Source organism: Pempheris klunzingeri, chromosome 1 (assembly GCF_042242105.1).
Source record: "Pempheris klunzingeri isolate RE-2024b chromosome 1, fPemKlu1.hap1, whole genome shotgun sequence".
NCBI classification, from domain to species: domain Eukaryota; kingdom Metazoa; phylum Chordata; class Actinopteri; order Acropomatiformes; family Pempheridae; genus Pempheris; species Pempheris klunzingeri.
Window position 1 is genome coordinate 32,019,808 of NC_092012.1, and position 17,472 is coordinate 32,037,279.

The 17,472-nt window shown below is 41.2% G+C and overlaps 1 protein-coding gene across 1 annotated transcript; it reads right to left on the reverse strand.

Annotated features, from left to right (window-relative positions):
* Positions 1-322: 322 nt before the first annotated feature.
* On the reverse strand, positions 323-15,819 carry adgrg1 (adhesion G protein-coupled receptor G1). The gene is made up of 15 exons (XM_070835152.1): positions 15,762-15,819; positions 8,803-8,875; positions 7,850-8,112; positions 7,467-7,653; positions 7,155-7,200; positions 6,738-6,852; positions 5,444-5,566; positions 5,205-5,321; positions 4,434-4,476; positions 4,218-4,324; positions 3,866-3,981; positions 3,512-3,774; positions 3,318-3,417; positions 2,931-3,205; positions 323-1,726 (listed from the first exon to the last, which is right to left on the reverse strand). The coding sequence occupies exons 2-15, from the start codon at positions 8,864-8,866 to the stop codon at positions 1,599-1,601; spliced, it is 1,947 nt and encodes a 648-aa protein (XP_070691253.1). The 5' UTR covers positions 8,867-8,875; positions 15,762-15,819; the 3' UTR covers positions 323-1,598.
* Positions 15,820-17,472: the final 1,653 nt, after the last annotated feature.

The following is a 17,472-nucleotide window of genomic DNA, read 5'->3' on the forward strand; positions in this document are numbered from 1 at the left end:
ACCTCGGCATGAAATGTATATTGTTGTGTTGCACCTTTTATTTTCTGGTCACATTAGTGGAAGAGACGTCTGGTCTTAGCTGACCAAGCTTGTGGTGCCTACTAAGTCAGCGTCTTCCAAGACAGCAGTAATTTACCAAGCGTTGGCAAACAAGCAGCAGTGTTTGTGAAGCGAACAACGAATTTGAAACCTCCAGGGAGGAAACACACGGGCGGAGATAAGAACGAGGGAGGACTGAGCAGGAAGACGGCAAGCCTCCACTGTGCTTACTCTGCACTGCTGCACACACACACACACACACACACACACACACAGCCATTAGTTGCTTTCTACTAAACCATTTTTATTGATACTCTACAAACATCCACAAAAACTCAAATATACATAATAATGTGAATGACATGATAAAGTGCAAATGTCACAGTATCCTAAAAGATTAAAGAAATGTCAAAATTATCTGGAATTTGAAACTTCTATTTTACATGGGTTCAAACAAACTTCATTTCAATACAGTTTGAAAATGACAACCTGACAAATGTTATATTTTACATGGGTCTGTGCTCCCGTTGGCCACCCCCCATCAAAAACCAGCTACTGTACATACTGTGGATGAAATGAAACGTTATAACAATGCAAAAGACAGCTGAGGATCTACAAGTACATTTACAAAAAGAAAACCTAAAGTGCTACTTTAAAAACTGAAATGAGCTATAAAACAAAGTACAAAATTAAAAACAAAAAGCTTATCTAAGGTTCAAGGAGAGCTTCATAATAATAATAATAATAATATATAGTTTTTCTGTACAGACAATATGGAAGTAATAGCACATCATATAACTTTCCTATGTTTCCCTCTCTGGAAAATAAAACTTAACTTTATCCCCAGATCTCAAATAATTTCTTTCCCTTTTAGAACTAGACCCAGTCTAGGTATTTTACAAATATAAGCTCCAGGCCTGTATAATGAGTCCCTGAGTGATTGTGTCATTTCTTATCCACTGTCCCAGAGAAGAGGAATCAAGTAATCAAGTCTCCTTTTTTTGATAGGATCGATTAAAATACTTACAGCAAGGTGTTACTTATATTTAGTTAACCTCCAGCTATATGCTTTATACAAATTCAAACAACAAATATCACAGAATGCAACTCTTCGCCTCATGAGATGACGACTGAACAGTTTTTTTCATCTCACTTGATAAGCTGTGCTACGATTTCATCATCATCTCGACGGTAATGCTGAATTACCACCACTTGAAGCTGCACAGCAGGAAGCGGGTCCAAACAGCACCAAGAGATAAGTGATCGAAGGGCAGTTGAATGTTTAATATTTAAGGATACCAGAAGAAGAAGGATGGATGGAGAGCTCCTCGCTGCTCTTTGGAGTCGCTTTGTGTCCACTCTTGTGTCGTGGATCGTCTCTCAGCAGTGTCCACACCTGACGACAGCTGAACAAACTGACACTACGGTGACAGCGGTGGAACGTTCTTCTCCACTTTCTCATGACTCTGGTAACAAGACTTGGTTTCCATAAAAAGCTTGACTGTATCTGTAAGTACTTTCCCACTGTATCACGTGCCACAGCTTCTGTTGAAGTCCACCTAACTCTTCTCATGGGCCTGTAGCATGTGTTGTCTGGTGGATCCGGTGCTGGTGCTGCCTAGAGCAGAGCCACCGGCCTGTTTCCGCATCCAGTCCAGCATGTAGAACCGCAGCATCAGGAGGAAGCCTGGGGGAACAGACCAGAACCAAAGGTTCAAGCATTCACTTTTACATGATCACTGGACCAAATGTTGATGCATTAAGTGGAAGGCAGAGACACATTCAAGGTGGTTCAAGGCAGCTCTCACATACGTGCTTTGTTTCAGATTTAGTTTGAGATCAGCCTTTGTTTTAGAAGGCTTCTACAGATGTGTAATGAAGTTTTACCGGCATCTGTGATGATTTGCTTTAAATAAATAATTCAACATGTTGGAAATGTAGCTTGTAGTATAACCACTAGCTGGTCAATACCACTCTATGTATCCATACCTGTCTGTTACATATGCCAGCTAAAGCTACAGCCTGGCCAGCAAATAGTACGTGCACAGTTTGGCACATAACCTAAAATAAAACCATAACTTTGTATTTTTACACTTTGGTTTTGGAAAGGATCACACAAACAAAACGTAGTGTGTAAATTAGTGAGGTTTGAAAGTGCTGGCAAAGTGTTTCTATTTGTAGTTTCATATTTAGCGTGACAGTGATATGGACCCTCTCATCTATCATTAAGTTATCTCACAATATAAAATAAACTATGAATTGAACACCTGAGCATATAGGGCCATGCATGCAGTAGATAAAGGCCTGAACAGATGTCATTGTTGTTAAAATGTCATGTTAGCCAGTTACTGTGGGAGATGATCCTCCTCAACTACCAATGTGCAGCAAAAATAGGGTTAATAAGTTGAGTTTTTGGACCTGAATCAAGAGCGAGCGTACTGCATGTGAGAGGAAACAGTTTTTCTTCAGATAGGCACCAGTAACAGAAGGCCTTGATTAACCATGGCCATTGTCTCATTCCCACACTGATACAATAGACCGCTGGCTCCAAACACAGTCACAATCTCTGAATCTCTGACTAACTATATATAGTTAAACCCTCTGTGAAGGTGGCACTAATGCAGTAAAACCACGCAAACATGTTGCTTGTCGAGGTTCTTTTTTTCCTTTGGGACCTTTTCCATGCCTTATAAAGCCAGCTGACACCACATAATGCCTGAAAGCCCGAGCCTCTGTCCTGCTGTCACAGTTCTTGTTCTGAGACACAAAGTAGTCCACAAAAGCTGACTGAGGTCGATAGTATAACAACACAATACAAAAGCACTAAATGTAATCTGCAGCCCCTGAAGTCTGAATGATTTTATGTGACAATTTATACTGCAAGCACAGACCTTGAAAAGAGTTGAGGATGCAGGACAGGAAGAGAATAAAGTCAGAGAGGGGTCCAAAGTCCAGGAAAGTCAGACCCCAAGTTGTCCCAAAGAGGCAGCTGAGGCCCCAGATGCTGAGAAAAGCCACACGGTTCTGCCTCCACTCATCCCTGGCGCGGATATGCCTGTACACCAGGACGAGCATCACGACGCCTGAGGACACCAGGATGACCAGGACTGTCATGTTAGTGAAGTAGTGGGCCAGCAGCGCCTTGTGGTTGTCTTTCATCCAGCACCTGGAAAAACCAAATACACTCAGAGAAGGAAAAGCAAATAACACGCAAGAGGAAAACATGCAAAGTTTTGTGAAAGTGCATTATGCTTCTCCACAGTACATATGTCGCTTACATCAGAAAAGGATCGGACAAGTCGTGGCTTTGCTGCACCTCTCTCAGTCCATAAATGTCACCTACTGCTAACAGGATGATAACAGGAACAGCAGGGAGAACTGGAAAAAACAAAGATCATATATGAATATCATGGATCATGTTTTTGTTTGTGTGTGTTTTTTTTTTTTTGGAAATGTTATTTCACACGCTCACCGAAGCCAACCACAGTCCACACGTAAGGCTTTGGGGCGGGGCTGAAAACCATGTAGACCAACCAGAAGGTGTGAAAAACTTCAATGCCCATCCAGGTGAAGGAGTTGAGCAGGGTGTAGTGGAGTCCAGCCCCCACCCACCTGCACACACTCTCCCCTCCCAAGTTGGCCAGGACGCCAGTAAAGAAGAAGAGCAGGTTTAGGAAGGCCAGAGAGAAGGCTAAGCACAAATGGATCGGTATGGACTGCTCCTTACTGCGCCTGCTGGAGGGGAGAATGGAAATGAGTGAGTGACGTACTTGTTAAAAATAATTGATCTTTACACACAACATAAGCCCTCGAAAAGTATTATTACCTCTTCCTATAGAGATGAATGATGACAGCGACACAGCTGATCACAGACACGGCACAGCCAAGAGATGTAATGGTGGTCAGTGCCACAAGGTGGCGCACTGGGCGAGGCTCCACTTGCTGTCACAGGGCGCAGAACAGACACAACAGAGAAACAGAGCCTTCAGTCACATAATGAGTGGATGTGTATATATGTGTGATAATGTCTGTTTGTGTATAAAATCATGTTGATATTTGTTACTTATATACGCTGAGCACAAATGTTTTCCTACATTACATTACTTTCTCTCTGCCCTGTATGCCTTTTTTCTGTTAAAAAAGGAAAGCAATAGCAGTGTATCAGCCGCCTGTCTCACCACTAGTATAGTGAAGTACGTCAGATGGTTACAGAGGCACTCTGTGTGGTTTGCTTGTCGCTGTACTGTCTCACATCCATCCACCAACCAATTGACCTGCAACGGATCTGCACAACGAAAACACAGACAGATAATACAGTACAGATAATAAACAGGGAAAAACAGATATATGTCGAATGGACATTGTTTATGAGCTTGGTTCTAAAGGCCTCCAACCTTTCCTGGTGTCCCACGACACACACTTCCTCCAAAGCATTCGCTGAAATAAAAGGGAGAGACCAGATGTGAGCAGTAATCTTCACCATTTAGATGCTGCACTTTTTTACTCTTATTAACACAGTTTTAGGTACTTTGAAGTAACTGTAACTGGCATCATGTGCTTTGGTAGTGATTGAAAGAGCTGCCACTGTAAATACTGTAGGTGCATGCAAACTCTGCTGCTAGCCACCACATCGCCACAGACAGTTTCAGTGTAACAAGAAAAGAGATCACGTATGACACACAATGGTTTATGAGTGCGTGTGTGTGTGTGTTGCACAAAGGAAGCAACAGACTTATGCTAAGATTATAAAAGCACCATCTGTTTTCGCAAGATGTGAGGTAAGAAAGGCAACAAGTGGTTTCTGTGTGTTCTCTGTATTGATAAAGTAGGCCCCTTGAAGCAGACGTCAAAAGGAGCAAACCCACCTTTGAGAAGCTGCCGTGACCTGCACTGTGCACACATTACAGTGACAACATAGCATTTTGTGTTTCAGTTTTAGGGAAACAGTCTGGGCTGCAGCTCCAACTCTACTCTTCACAGTTTCCCTTAATTAGTTAAGCAAATAATTCAATTAACCTCCTGCAGCATCAAACACTCGCTGAGTCTTGGATGGGAGACTTTTCTCCCGTCTGTTTTTTCAATAAAAGATAAAAGTACCGACTAAGACAATGAAAAGTGGATCACACTGACACAGGCCAAAGGGAACAAAAAGCACATGAACTTACAGGTATGATGTCATGGTGAAAGACAATCCTAATTGGTTCAGGCAAATTAGTGATGACTTCGTTCTCCACAGTGATTCCCACCACATCATCAAGAACCCTGACTTTCTCAAGACCATCCTGGAACATAGACACACACACACACATCTTTACCTGCCCTCTCATATCATATACATAATTATACACAAAAGAACCAAGACAAATGGGGGTGGACAAAAGGGGGAGGGCAAACAGAGCCTCACCTGGAACAGGGAGTTGTTTTTGAAGAAAGTGCAGACTACTGTGCTGGTGTTTTTTGCAGCCTGTTTCAGAGCGGGGGGGATATGAACAGTGGTAGTGGACTCTGCAGAGACATCTTTAATGGCCTGGGAGACAGAATATATACAGAGCATAAGAGGGTTTGAGTCAATACTTGAAAAGTGAACAGGAAAACAACTGGCCATAAAACCGGCGAATCATATTAGTACTTATCCTTAATTATTAAATCAAATACAAGAGGCGAAATAAAATGTTTTCTCTTTTTAAAATTCTTACTTAAATAAATGACCCAACCTGTACCACCCTGCTCTGCTAGTGAGTGTGCATCACAAGCCCATGCTGTACACATTTGTAATTAGGAGATTGGATTGCTGGGTACTTACACAAATGGCCCTATTTTAAGACTGTTTGGAGGTAAAATGTCAGCTTTCAAAATACATCCTCTACTTGTCAGCAAAATGCTGCTATCACTCACTTTCATGTGGCTGACCACTCAACTCAAATCTCAACTAAATCACCACCACCCTCGACTTGAATGAACATGTGAACACAGTTAGTCATTCACTGGGTTAAAAACCCGTTATAGAGTCGGCCCCTGATTAAAAACGATGCACAGTCAGAGTGAGGTAGCCTACACAGCTGAGCTGTATTATACTGTATATTATACTGTATACCACTCATTCCAGTCCTTCCTGTCCATCTCAGCTGAATGACTTCCTACCTATCGCTGCCACTGGAGAAGAAATGTCGATCTCTTATTTGATCTGATAGCTATTGCAATCTCTGTTTTGCTATGATAAAACTGGTTATATGAATAGCATTAAGCTTCCACAAAAATAAGCACAAGAGTAAAAATAACTGACATGTATCAATTTCTGCTTGTGCTCAGTGTCAATTATGACTTTAAGGAGCTGCCCTTTTTCTATTCTATTCTATTCTATTCTATATGTGCTGATGTGGTGGTTGAAAGGTCCACAGCTACTAGATGGACCTTGTGGTGAAATTGTTTTCTCAGCTGCCGTTTCAAAAGTGAGGACAGAATTCAGAACAGTTAGGGACAGAAGGTCCTTAAAGTGCTTAGATAAAATGGAAATCTGAGCGTCTGTAATTCCATGACAACTGAGCAAACTCCATCTACTGAGGGAGATTATGTCAGCTTTTGCTAAATGGCTTTTGTGGTGGCATTTTCTCAAGGACGTTACAGTAAATATTGCTTTAAGTTCCCTCTGAATGTAACAATGAGTAAACCTTTTACTCTTTTTTTGGGTCTTTTCTTACAGGCGATGTGACGTTGTAACCTCTGAAATCGTCCCTCATCTCCACCTTGGAGCTGTGAGCACAGGGATCCACAACGTGGCCTGCAGCCTGGGACCTCGTCACCATGTCCTCAATCCTGGACACACACATTCACACACACACACACACACCATCATGATGATGTCGACTTAACCAACTGTGCTTTCAGATGGCATTTTAAAAGAAGCAAGCTTGTTTTTGTAAACCCTACCCTGACATAGTATAAAGCTTAGCTTCCTGTTTGTAGTCAAACTTCACGCACTTGATTACATAAAGCTTCAATTAAGCTGCAATTAAGACGTATGAGGGGGGATGTTGACAAAAACAACTCTGTCATGCTATTCCAACAGCAAATGCGATGTGATGGCATTTTTGAGAAAAAAAGAGAAAGGAAATTACACGTTGACTTGGGAGGATCCCCGGCTCACTTGATCACACAACGCTTCTGCGGAAAAACAAGAGCACAGTTTTTGAATTTGAGATGTTGAGCTCTAAACTGCGACTCTGATTCTACAGTCCATTTCTACTGTCTGGATTTTGGGCAGAAGTTTTGAAACGCTTTATCTAAAAGGTAAACAATCCATCCTTACATTATTTTTAACTAAGCAAAAGGAAATTTTAACAACCAACGTGGAATAACTGACTTAACAGATCAAAAAAATCTTCCATTCACATGCAATTCCATTTACAGATGGACTGAGGATAACCTACTGCAGTCGGTGGAATATCCACTGAACTTGTACGTTGTCATTACTGAGTTGCTGATGACATCATTTTTCACCGCCCCGTTCATGATGCCATGGGATGCTTTGGGTGTATTGGCACCATGAGACAGGTCAGTGCAGCAGGAGCCCTGCAGGCTGGCAGGCCTGCACAGAGGAAGGCTTATTCCTCTGACCTGTGCAGCAAAGGAAGAGGAGAAAGAAGACAAAAACAAGCAACCCTCAATAACCACTTCACTTTCAGAGCTGATGCTGCAGTTACCAAGAAAAATAAGGTAGTTGTGTTTTCACACTTTCTGCTTATTGCTTATAGACTGAATCATTTAGTCATCTCCAGTACTTTCATATCATTGAACCAGATTTCTAATTTACCTTCAGTTTCAACTGGTCCAACAATGGCTCCCAGTACAGACAGAAGTATGTGCGTTCCTCCTCCAAACCAAGTCCAAGCTTCTGGAGGGGAATCACTTCAGACCACTTGCACTGGGCCGTGATCTGCCCATCAATGGACAGAGTACTGCTATTGGCTGAGATAGAGATCCCTTTACAGCCCGTTGTGAGGTTGATGTTCAGGCTCAGGGAGCCTTTGCCATGAAGCCAGGTGCCACAAAATTCCAAGTCATTTTCACTTGAACCTGAAAGTATGATGATAAAAGATGGCTTAATGTTTGGATTTGTGTTATGAATGAATTATACAATACATTCAGTCTAAATATGAGTTGTGAATGAAACACTGAAACAAACACACAGACACACAGAAGAAATATTGGTAGAAGAGACGATTGGTGGGACGGTCCTGAGGGAGTTATTGGTGGAGAGAAGTTTTAAGTTACTGGGTGTTTGATGTGCAGACAATTCTGTCTCATGGGCATTAATGCCATGATCAGAATAAAACTAAATTATTCGTATTATTCATTATTATTATTAAATCATGTCTGAACATCATTAACGTCTAATTGATCCTTACTAGAGCCCATATATCCTGCCATGCTTCAAGGCAGTTCTGGTACAAGTGAAACTGCACGGGTGGAATTTGAAATATTTTCCTTGTGTTAATCATGGTGTATCAAAAATGAGGTAATTCATTGTACTTGTGTGTAGACTTTACAAATGAATTTATAGCAGTTCCAAAATCTGATCACATAATCTATCACACAGAGGAAATGCGGTGTATGTTTGAAGTCTCTACCATACGTTGTCTTTGAACGTCTCTTCTTGAAAAACCCCTAAAGTGTGTAGCAATGCAGTTGTGAGGAGGAATATGGGGCTAAAAGAGCAACTTGATTTAAAGATGTTTTCTTCCAGGGTGGTCATCTTGCTCTTACCTCTGGAGAAGAGGATGATCCCGATGAACACAACCCTCAGAATAACAGTCAGCTGGGGCTCCATTGGTAACACCTGTCAACGAAAGTGGGTGGCAGTTGAAAACTGGGAACAAATCTATAGTTTACTTCTCCATAGACAGAGAAAACAGTAAGTCAGCAAAAAAAAAAAAAAACACCAGCTGCTGATAATGTGGAGGATTAAATGAAAAAGCACTATGTGCATTTGCTGCCAATTTATGACTGCAAAAGTCTAATTTCAAGCATATCTTGTACATTCCTTTTTGTGCAAACACACATCCTATATAAAACAGAAATTCTTTATCTAGAGGTAGCACAGGAGTGACATAATACACTCTTTTAATGATACGATTCTTATCCAGGCGCCTGCTTTGTTATCTGTACTCTCCTATCAATGAATACAAATGAGTTCAGACTTAAAATACACACAGGGTCCTTTCTGTGCTGTTATCAATGGAAACAGTCTTCCTTTTAAACTGGCACACAAGCACACACACACACACACACACACACACACACACACACACACACCAACGACTCAGTCTTTCCATCACTCTATGGTTAGCTGATTTTTCTTGTTAGTTGATCGTCATCTTAGACTTAGTGAGAATCACATGAGTTTTACCAGACAGGCATGTGTCAATCAACCACACGCACGCAGTTCTGTCATTTTCATTTTCGACCAAAGATGCCAACACATCCCAGGCAGTTGTTGCCCACACAATAAACCACTTGCCAGCTTCGTCACACATTTCAATTTAAAATACAGCAACTAAACACTGCATCCATGACTGCGTGGGGTTACTGTACAGCATGTGTGAACAGAGAGGTAGACGCTGAGCTTGGAGGGGAAACAGAGCAGTCGTGGATCGCCGTTGTTCTCAACCTCACGAGCCAGACAGGAACCAGTTGTACCACAGGCAAAGCGGAAAGGCAGCAACAGAAAGAAAAAACGATAGACAGAAAGAAACAGAGAGAAACATGTCGAGCTGCATAGCCTCAGGGGTCTGCTGGCTATTAATAGCTAGAACGCTGAGTGGCACATCTGATACTTGAGAAAGACCTAAGCCTTGGACAACCGTACAGTGACGCACAGAGACAGACTGATCTGATAAACAAACACAAACAGAGGCACACACACATTGACCTTTTGATTGAAAAGGCTGTGCTTGGAAATCCTTATTGAATTTTGCTTGATAGCCAATGGGTGGACAGAGGTGAGGTCAGTGCTTTAGGCAGCAGGAAGTGCGTAGACGCTCAAAATGTATGGAACAGATCAAGACTTGGCAAACCGGGCATTACTAGTGTTGGCACTTACCACCCAGACGCACAATTTGACATTACTTAACCCTTTAACGCCAAATGTATCATATTTGATACATGAGTTTTTGAGACCTCTACATCATCAGTGTGATATTTTTTGGTTTTTTGTATCTTATCTGTGTTTTATATGTTTTTGTTTGTTTAAGATGACCAAACTGTGAGCAATACATTGCACAAAAATGCAGGTTGTAGCAAAAACAATACAAATTAAGACTTTTTAAACTTAATTTTTTTTTTTGTAATTTGTCAGAAGGTTCAATAAACACTCCAGTTTCAAAGAAATTTGAATTTTCCGGCAAGTTTTTCATGGTTCAGGCATTCAAACCTTTACTAAGCAAATATACGTTTGCACAAACATGGCCCTCTGGCTTTAGGTTACTAGAATCAGTTAAAATACCATGAAAAAGTTTGACCAATTGCGTAGCATGATAGTAAAAGTGGTATTTAAAACATGTGCTTAAGACAAAATATGGCACAGACACCAAAATATCTGAATTTGTGATTAATCTATTATTATCTATCTATCTAAAAAAAATGTGTGAAGCTGAATTATAGATAGAAAAACTGAGCAGATATATATTTATATATATTCTGGGGAAGGTGAGTCTTGACTGAGGAACTAAATTCACTTTATCTATCTGTTAATATATGATTACAAACTATAATATACTATTGGTTTAAAAATAACGCAACATTTATCTAATAAAAAGGCACCGTATGCTGTGATAAATATGACTACTATGACTACTTTCACAAGTGCAGGTATGCATGTGATCGTGTGGAACTGCGCTGTCTCCTCTGCATATTTGACACAGCATGACTCGGTTGCTTTGTGGTTTTGGCACTTCCCTTTTTTGACAATTCAAGAGCAACATTAAATTTTTTTGGGGATAAGGTGCTTCTGAGTGACTTCGCTGTGGTTTCATGATAAGGAACTAATATGTGTTGCACGCACACTCACGCACACACCTCTTGCAGAATAAGTCAGAGCAGTAAAATGGTTTAGCTACAGTGGATTTAACCTCACTTTTGAACTTGATACACCACCATCATAAATAAGGCTACACGGCGGTCCGAGTTCCTTTGTTTTTGAAAAGGTTTGGATGTACAGTTTTTCACATGTACGCAGTGAAATATTACGTATGTAAAGCTACAGTACAGCTGAATATCGTGCCTCAGCTGCTCAGAAACATCTGTATAAAATACAATGGTTTACATTTGGGGTTTATTTTATCACAACAGAAACTACAGCTCAGAGCAGGTCTCAACAACCGGGGCTGTACACAGTAAAGCAGCCCTATAGTGGTAACAGACACAGATGTGGTGGCGGGCTACTCTGCCACAGACGTGCCCAAACATGCTGTGATTGCACCATGACCCCGGTAGATGCAGGCAATGTGGATTTATTTTACAGTTACGCTACACATAGTTTGTTTAAATTCAGTTCGTAGACAATTAGATAGCAATGTCAATTTTTGGTGAATCCAGTTAAATAAATACCTGAAAAATCCAAGTATGTCTTGAAATTAAATGGTAAAAAGATAGTAACTGTCAAAATTTCTGACAACTGAAAAATGCATAGTGTCTAACATTTTATACATACATAAATGTGTAAAACTAATGAACACGTGAAAGCATAGAAATATAAAACGGGCAATAATTTGTCTCAATTTAAAATTGATACTTCATAAACAAAACAGGCCAAGCCCTGCAGTGCAACTGTCCATCTGACCCACAGCATACCCTGTAGTTCTCTCATTAAACTGGGCTCTTCACTAATGCTGCTGAACTGGCTGGGTTTGGTGATAGCACCACGCACTCAAAACAATGTTCAAATTGGTTAAATTCAGACCAGACTATCACAGTTTTTGGGGTGAAATGACGGCACACGGCTGAACAAGGCTCTACTACAGTCATTCAGCATCACACCGGTGGTGAATTCACACGCGGCATTAATGTGACTCACGTCAAGCCGCAAGCAGATCCCACTCATCGCTGCGAGAAAGACTTCTAGTTGTACTGAGGGAAACAGTAAAGCAGTGTCACCACACCCAGAGAAGGCTAGCTGCAAGAAGGCTCAGTTCTCTAGAAACGTTTGAGAGACGGCAAAATTGTCCACGACTGACGACACAAAACCTTTCTGTGTATGTGCATGATGTGCATTCGTGCCCTATACTCACTCTCAAAGAGCGACATGTTCTGCACAGGGTGAAGGGTGTGTATGTACAGAGCATTAAACATTAAAAGGTGACATTTATTTTGTTTGGGGATTAATAATACATAACTATTTACTCTTTTTCAGCTCAAACCACTCTATTCTCAGTCTCTTAATCAACATTTCAACAAGCTGAACTGGCACGACATGTAAACTAACTCTCTCTCTACCCCCACACCCTCTCTATTGTCCCCGCACGGCGCCCAGGCATCAATTCAGCAAAAGAATTTCCCCTGTTCTTTCACTTCCCAGCTCTTGTGTGTGCGTGTGTGCGTGTGCGTGTGTGTGTGTGTGTGTGTGTGAGAGAGAGAGAGACACAGAGAGAAAGTGAGACCAAAGACTGACATAAATGGATGTGTGTGTGTGTGTGTGTGTGTGCGTGAGTGTGTGAATGTACGAGACGCAGACTGGAACGCTGCTCACATACCGCAGCCTTGGTACTTTTCTTTATTGCAGTACCAAGTCCATACTCATCCCGAAACTTGTCACTTCACTGCACTTGTGCACTTGTACACACACGTAAGACGATATAGAGCCCTGATGTGTGTGAACGCATAGATATCATCGGGCTACCCACGCATGCCTTAATGAGAAAGCCCCCGTAACCCCCCGACCTGTCTGTGTGTCACTTCGTGTCTTCCTGTAAAATCTCCCATGTCTTCCCATCGCTGCATCATGCGGGCGTCTGACTCACACTGTCGCACTCAGATTAATCATCTTCACAGGCCTTGTTTTAAACTCACCCACAGTGGAATGGCAGCCAAAACAATGTGAGAAACAGACAGCAGAGGAGGGCGACAGACAGAGAGTAGGTAGGTAGGTATGTCACATACCTTCTAAGGCTGCAGTTGACAAGCCTGCCTGATATTTTACTACAAAGGATGAAGGTCGGATTTGACTATGAATTCTATGATAAGGCTACAGCTGCATCTTAGATCTTAATTTCAAATCCTGTGATGTACTCACAATATTTTAAAGCATCTGAATGTCTCATTTTCTGTGACCACTTTTCGTGTCTGCTGTACAACGGTGCTGAATGCTCACCTGAATTAGATTTTATTTCCTTGTCAGTATTATTAGAACTTTTTGTGTCCCTGTTCTCTACAGTTTACTGCATGATCTTGTGCCCACATTTACAGGAGACTGAACATTTGTTTTGGATTTTGTCCTGCAAGAGTTTCAGTCTGTATCTACCCCGCTGCTCTACCATCGGCAGAGTGAGGGAGCAAAGAATGTGAACGGAAGAGTAACTCGAGGAACAAAAGCTGCTCTTTGTTGTCAAGCCTTAGAGCTGAAGTGACAGCAAGCGTGAATAAGGGTCAGAGATCACTGGCTGGTTTGGAAGCTGTTTAAGCCTATGACAAACAGAGGTATACGCACACTCGGCCAAAATGGTAGGTAAGGGATGGAGATTAGAGACCACTGTGAAAAATACACATTATAGTTGTAAAAAAAAAAAAAAAAAAACATTTTGCTTGGTAGAAGGTGAACAATGTTTTCAATATCAATGTTTTTGATTAATTTGAGCTTTCATTTGAGGATAAGGATGGAATCAAATTCAAGGTGTGAGGTAGAGTAAAACACAGCACTTCACTTCACTGCTATTGATCACCCTGAGGGTGAGACACAGGAAGTCTTTCTTACCAGCTGCCATAAGGCTTTATAATGAAAAAAAATAACTCTGAACCTCTTTTTATTTATTTATTTATTGCATTTTAACTGTGTGGTTTTGTATTATCTGCTTGCACTGTTGATGTATGTCTGCTTGGAAAGCTGCCGTGCTATTGTAATTTCCTGTTAAGGATTATTAAAGCATCTATCTATCTTCACTTCTCAGTTTTTCTTCAACAGCAAAACACTGACCTCATTCGTCTTCTCCATTTACCTTTTTTGCTTTAGGTGCTGCTGCGAGAGGATTTTCACGGTGCTGCAACGTCGTGCGAAGCTGCCAACGCGACCACAAGATAAGATTTGGGTATGTTTTCCCTGAGTCCCGATGCGAGAAGCAACTGGCATGCTGTGGCTGCTGGTGGTGTGTTGACTTACATTATCTAGCCTTGCATTAGCAGTTCAGGACGTGTGTGAGGGAAAAGGAAAGCTTACAGTCATACTGAGCAGCTACTGAGGAAGCCTCTGAAAGTGACATTCATGACATAAAAGCACTCATAAGAACTTCTTGGGGCTTCTTATCTCACCATATGCAACAAACACTAAAATAAAGAGTAGTTTCATCTTAGGAATGAACATTAAAGTCTTCTGCACAGTGGAAGTGGAAGACTAGATGTAATATGGCTGATGTGGAATGTTCCCTAGGCTACATTTGTGTTTGGACCTTGCATTCTTTGTGATAGCGCCACAGTGGTGCTTGGTGCATGAGTGTGTATGTGTTCCTTTATCTGTATCTTGGTGTCCTCTGTGAGGAAATTAGAGGAGCAGGTGGAATGCTGCAGATATTTCCTCCGGGGCTGTGAATAAATCAATAAAACAACACACACACACACACACAGATGCATGTACAGACAAAAGCCAGCATATTATTAGGCCTAAATCACCCCCAGCGTGGACTTAGGTGCAGGTCACGAGGCTCAGTTTGCCATTAGGGGCTTTCTTTTCCTCATTATTAAAAATGAAGTCAGCACAAAAGAGAAGGCGTTTCTGCAATGAGTCACGCAGCCACTGCTACATTTGCATTTCAAGGTTAAAAAAAACCCTATTCATCTGTCGTAGCTCGCATGCGCTTTCATAAACTCTTATCTGATCTGCATGTACTGGATTACAAATGCTTTAACTGCAGCAATGCAAAGACTTTTTTTTTTGGCTGAGTGAAATCTTTTGATTGTGCATCTGGGCCCTGCGAGCAAACCGCAAACTACAGATGTGAGAAAAGCAAGGTAGAGCTCTGAAGTTCTTCCTCTTTGCCCTCGATGTCTGCTTTTCAACACCAATAGGAACCAACACTTCATGTTTTCATACAGGTAGGCTTGTGAGGCTACAATAGGGAATAATAAAGGAGGCTTTGCACAACCCTGTTACTGTAAACTATCACGAGGACATGGCACAAAAATAAGAATAAAAATCTTATTGCCAAAATAAATGTTAAATAAATGAATAGATGAGAAAAAAAAAGTGCATGCTAACTTAAATCATCCCCACAGACAGGTCATTCATTATCATGTTATTCTATAGGAGATTTAATAAATAGAATCTTTAGTAATACTTTTGAAAGAAACAATTGGAACAAATTTATAATTATAAAGCAATGATACCATAAGAAATGTAAAAATGTAAAAAGGCCATTAAAGGATATGCTAATTAATTACTTTTACACTTAGCATTGTGACGATATAGCCTAGCAATATATAGCAATAGCAACACAGCTGTAGTATTTTTTTTCTCGGCTTACCTGGAGTAGTTTTCCTGTCACTACTTCAGATGTCTGGTACAGACAGAGTACTACAGGGTACAGAGTACTACAGGACTCTAATGCTCACAGCCTCCAGTTAAAACTTTCCCCCGGAGCTCCGCACAAACTGGACCCAGTAAGAAAAGGAAAAGCAGCCGGGGATGGACGCTCAAAATCGGTCAATCACATGAACGGACTCAGGCTGACCGGAGGAAGAAAAAAAAAACTTAATTCGTGTTCACTTTCGGGTAATTGGTAAAGTTTTCAACGCACTTCCGACGGCTGAAGATGTATTAAAAACAGCAGGTCCGAAGAACCAGACGCCGGACTGAAGCGCTGACAGGAGCCGTCACACGGAGCCTCTGCTGGGGGACAGACTGTCAGAGCGAGCGGGGTGTGAGCCGGAGCCGCTGCCAAGGCAACCACAACGAAGGGAGCGCTGCTTCCGGTTACGTTTTTCATAATAAGAGCGTCATAAGAGCGAAAGAAGACCATGGCACCCTACTTTAAAATAAACTGTGTTTTTAATATATGTAGAAATCTGCTCACCTTGCTTAAAGAAACCTTTTTTTTAAAACTTTGTTTTCTTTTCTAATAAACAGACACGAAAGTCCGTCTCTCGCACAATATGGTCACTATACCTGAATGCCTGTAAGTTTTCATGTTGTTTCCAGTGACAAGATTCGTGCTTTTATTTTGAAGGAAAGATACATTTCCGGTTTTCCTCTACCATCGGTGTCTTTCATGACTGTTGAGGAGTAGCAAGGTGTGACTGTCTGGATCTGGGAGCACAGAGATTAGTGAGACTGCACGATAAGTGGGAGTGGGCTACAGTCAGCCAGATCCCTCTCCAGAGCCACTCTCAGTCCAAGAAGAAGAAGACAAAGCTCAGCATTACAAAGCCTTCACTGTTTGTTCAATGAACAAATAACCATTAAATATCATTCTTGTAGACCTGTAGCCCTTCGTTATAGCCATCCCCCTCAAATGTACCTTTGGGTTAATATTATTCATTGTGGTCACTTGTTCTGTTCAAGTTTTAGATTCTCAAATAAGTCCCTAAGTAGCCCACACTTTGGAGCTTTACTCTGTCTATCCACATGTTAATTTAAAATCACACTGATATATGTGCATGATGTATTTCATTTTCATTTTGTTTTTTCTGTGACAGTGATATCTGTGAGCAAGATGATGCAGAAGCACCACTAGTGTTATTGTAATACTTCAATGCTGCAGGCAGTTGGCATTCAGAAGGTTTCAGAGGTTACCACAGACCGCAGTTTCAGCAGGAGGAGGCTTTGAACCTTGACGAATAAAAAAAACAAAACAGTATTAATATCTGCTCCTCTGAAAAACAAGCATTGCTTGGCAAACATAAAGTCCCCTGGGTGAAGTATGAAATGTCCATAAAATGTCCATTTAACTTATTTTGACTGAACAACATGAGATTCATCAAAGATTATCTTTCCTTATCAAAACATGTCATCAGTGGGACCACTAAAATCCTGCATATAACGTGCAGAACACTTCCTGTTGCTATAGACACAGAGCTTGTGAGCTCCTTTACTACCAATAGAATGAGCCATTTTCCTGCTCCAGCTCCACTTCACCAGCTTTTTACTCGTCTCTAAGACTAGGAAAAGTGAGCTGAACTTGTTCTGGCTACAAAGTCTTCCAGTAAACGTTATAGTTGACTTTATGGCTCTGCTGT

Coding starts and splice junctions, on each gene's coding strand:
- adgrg1 (XM_070835152.1), bottom strand. CDS start 8,866: ATGGAGCCCCAGCTGACTGTTATTCTGAGGGTTGTGTTCATCGGGATC. Junction 6,853..7,154: donor GGATCCTCCCAAGTCAACGT/GTAATTTCCTTT, acceptor GTGTGTGTCCAG/GATTGAGGACATGGTGACGA. Junction 3,418..3,511: donor GTGGACTGTGGTTGGCTTCG/GTGAGCGTGTGA, acceptor TGTTTTTTCCAG/TTCTCCCTGCTGTTCCTGTT.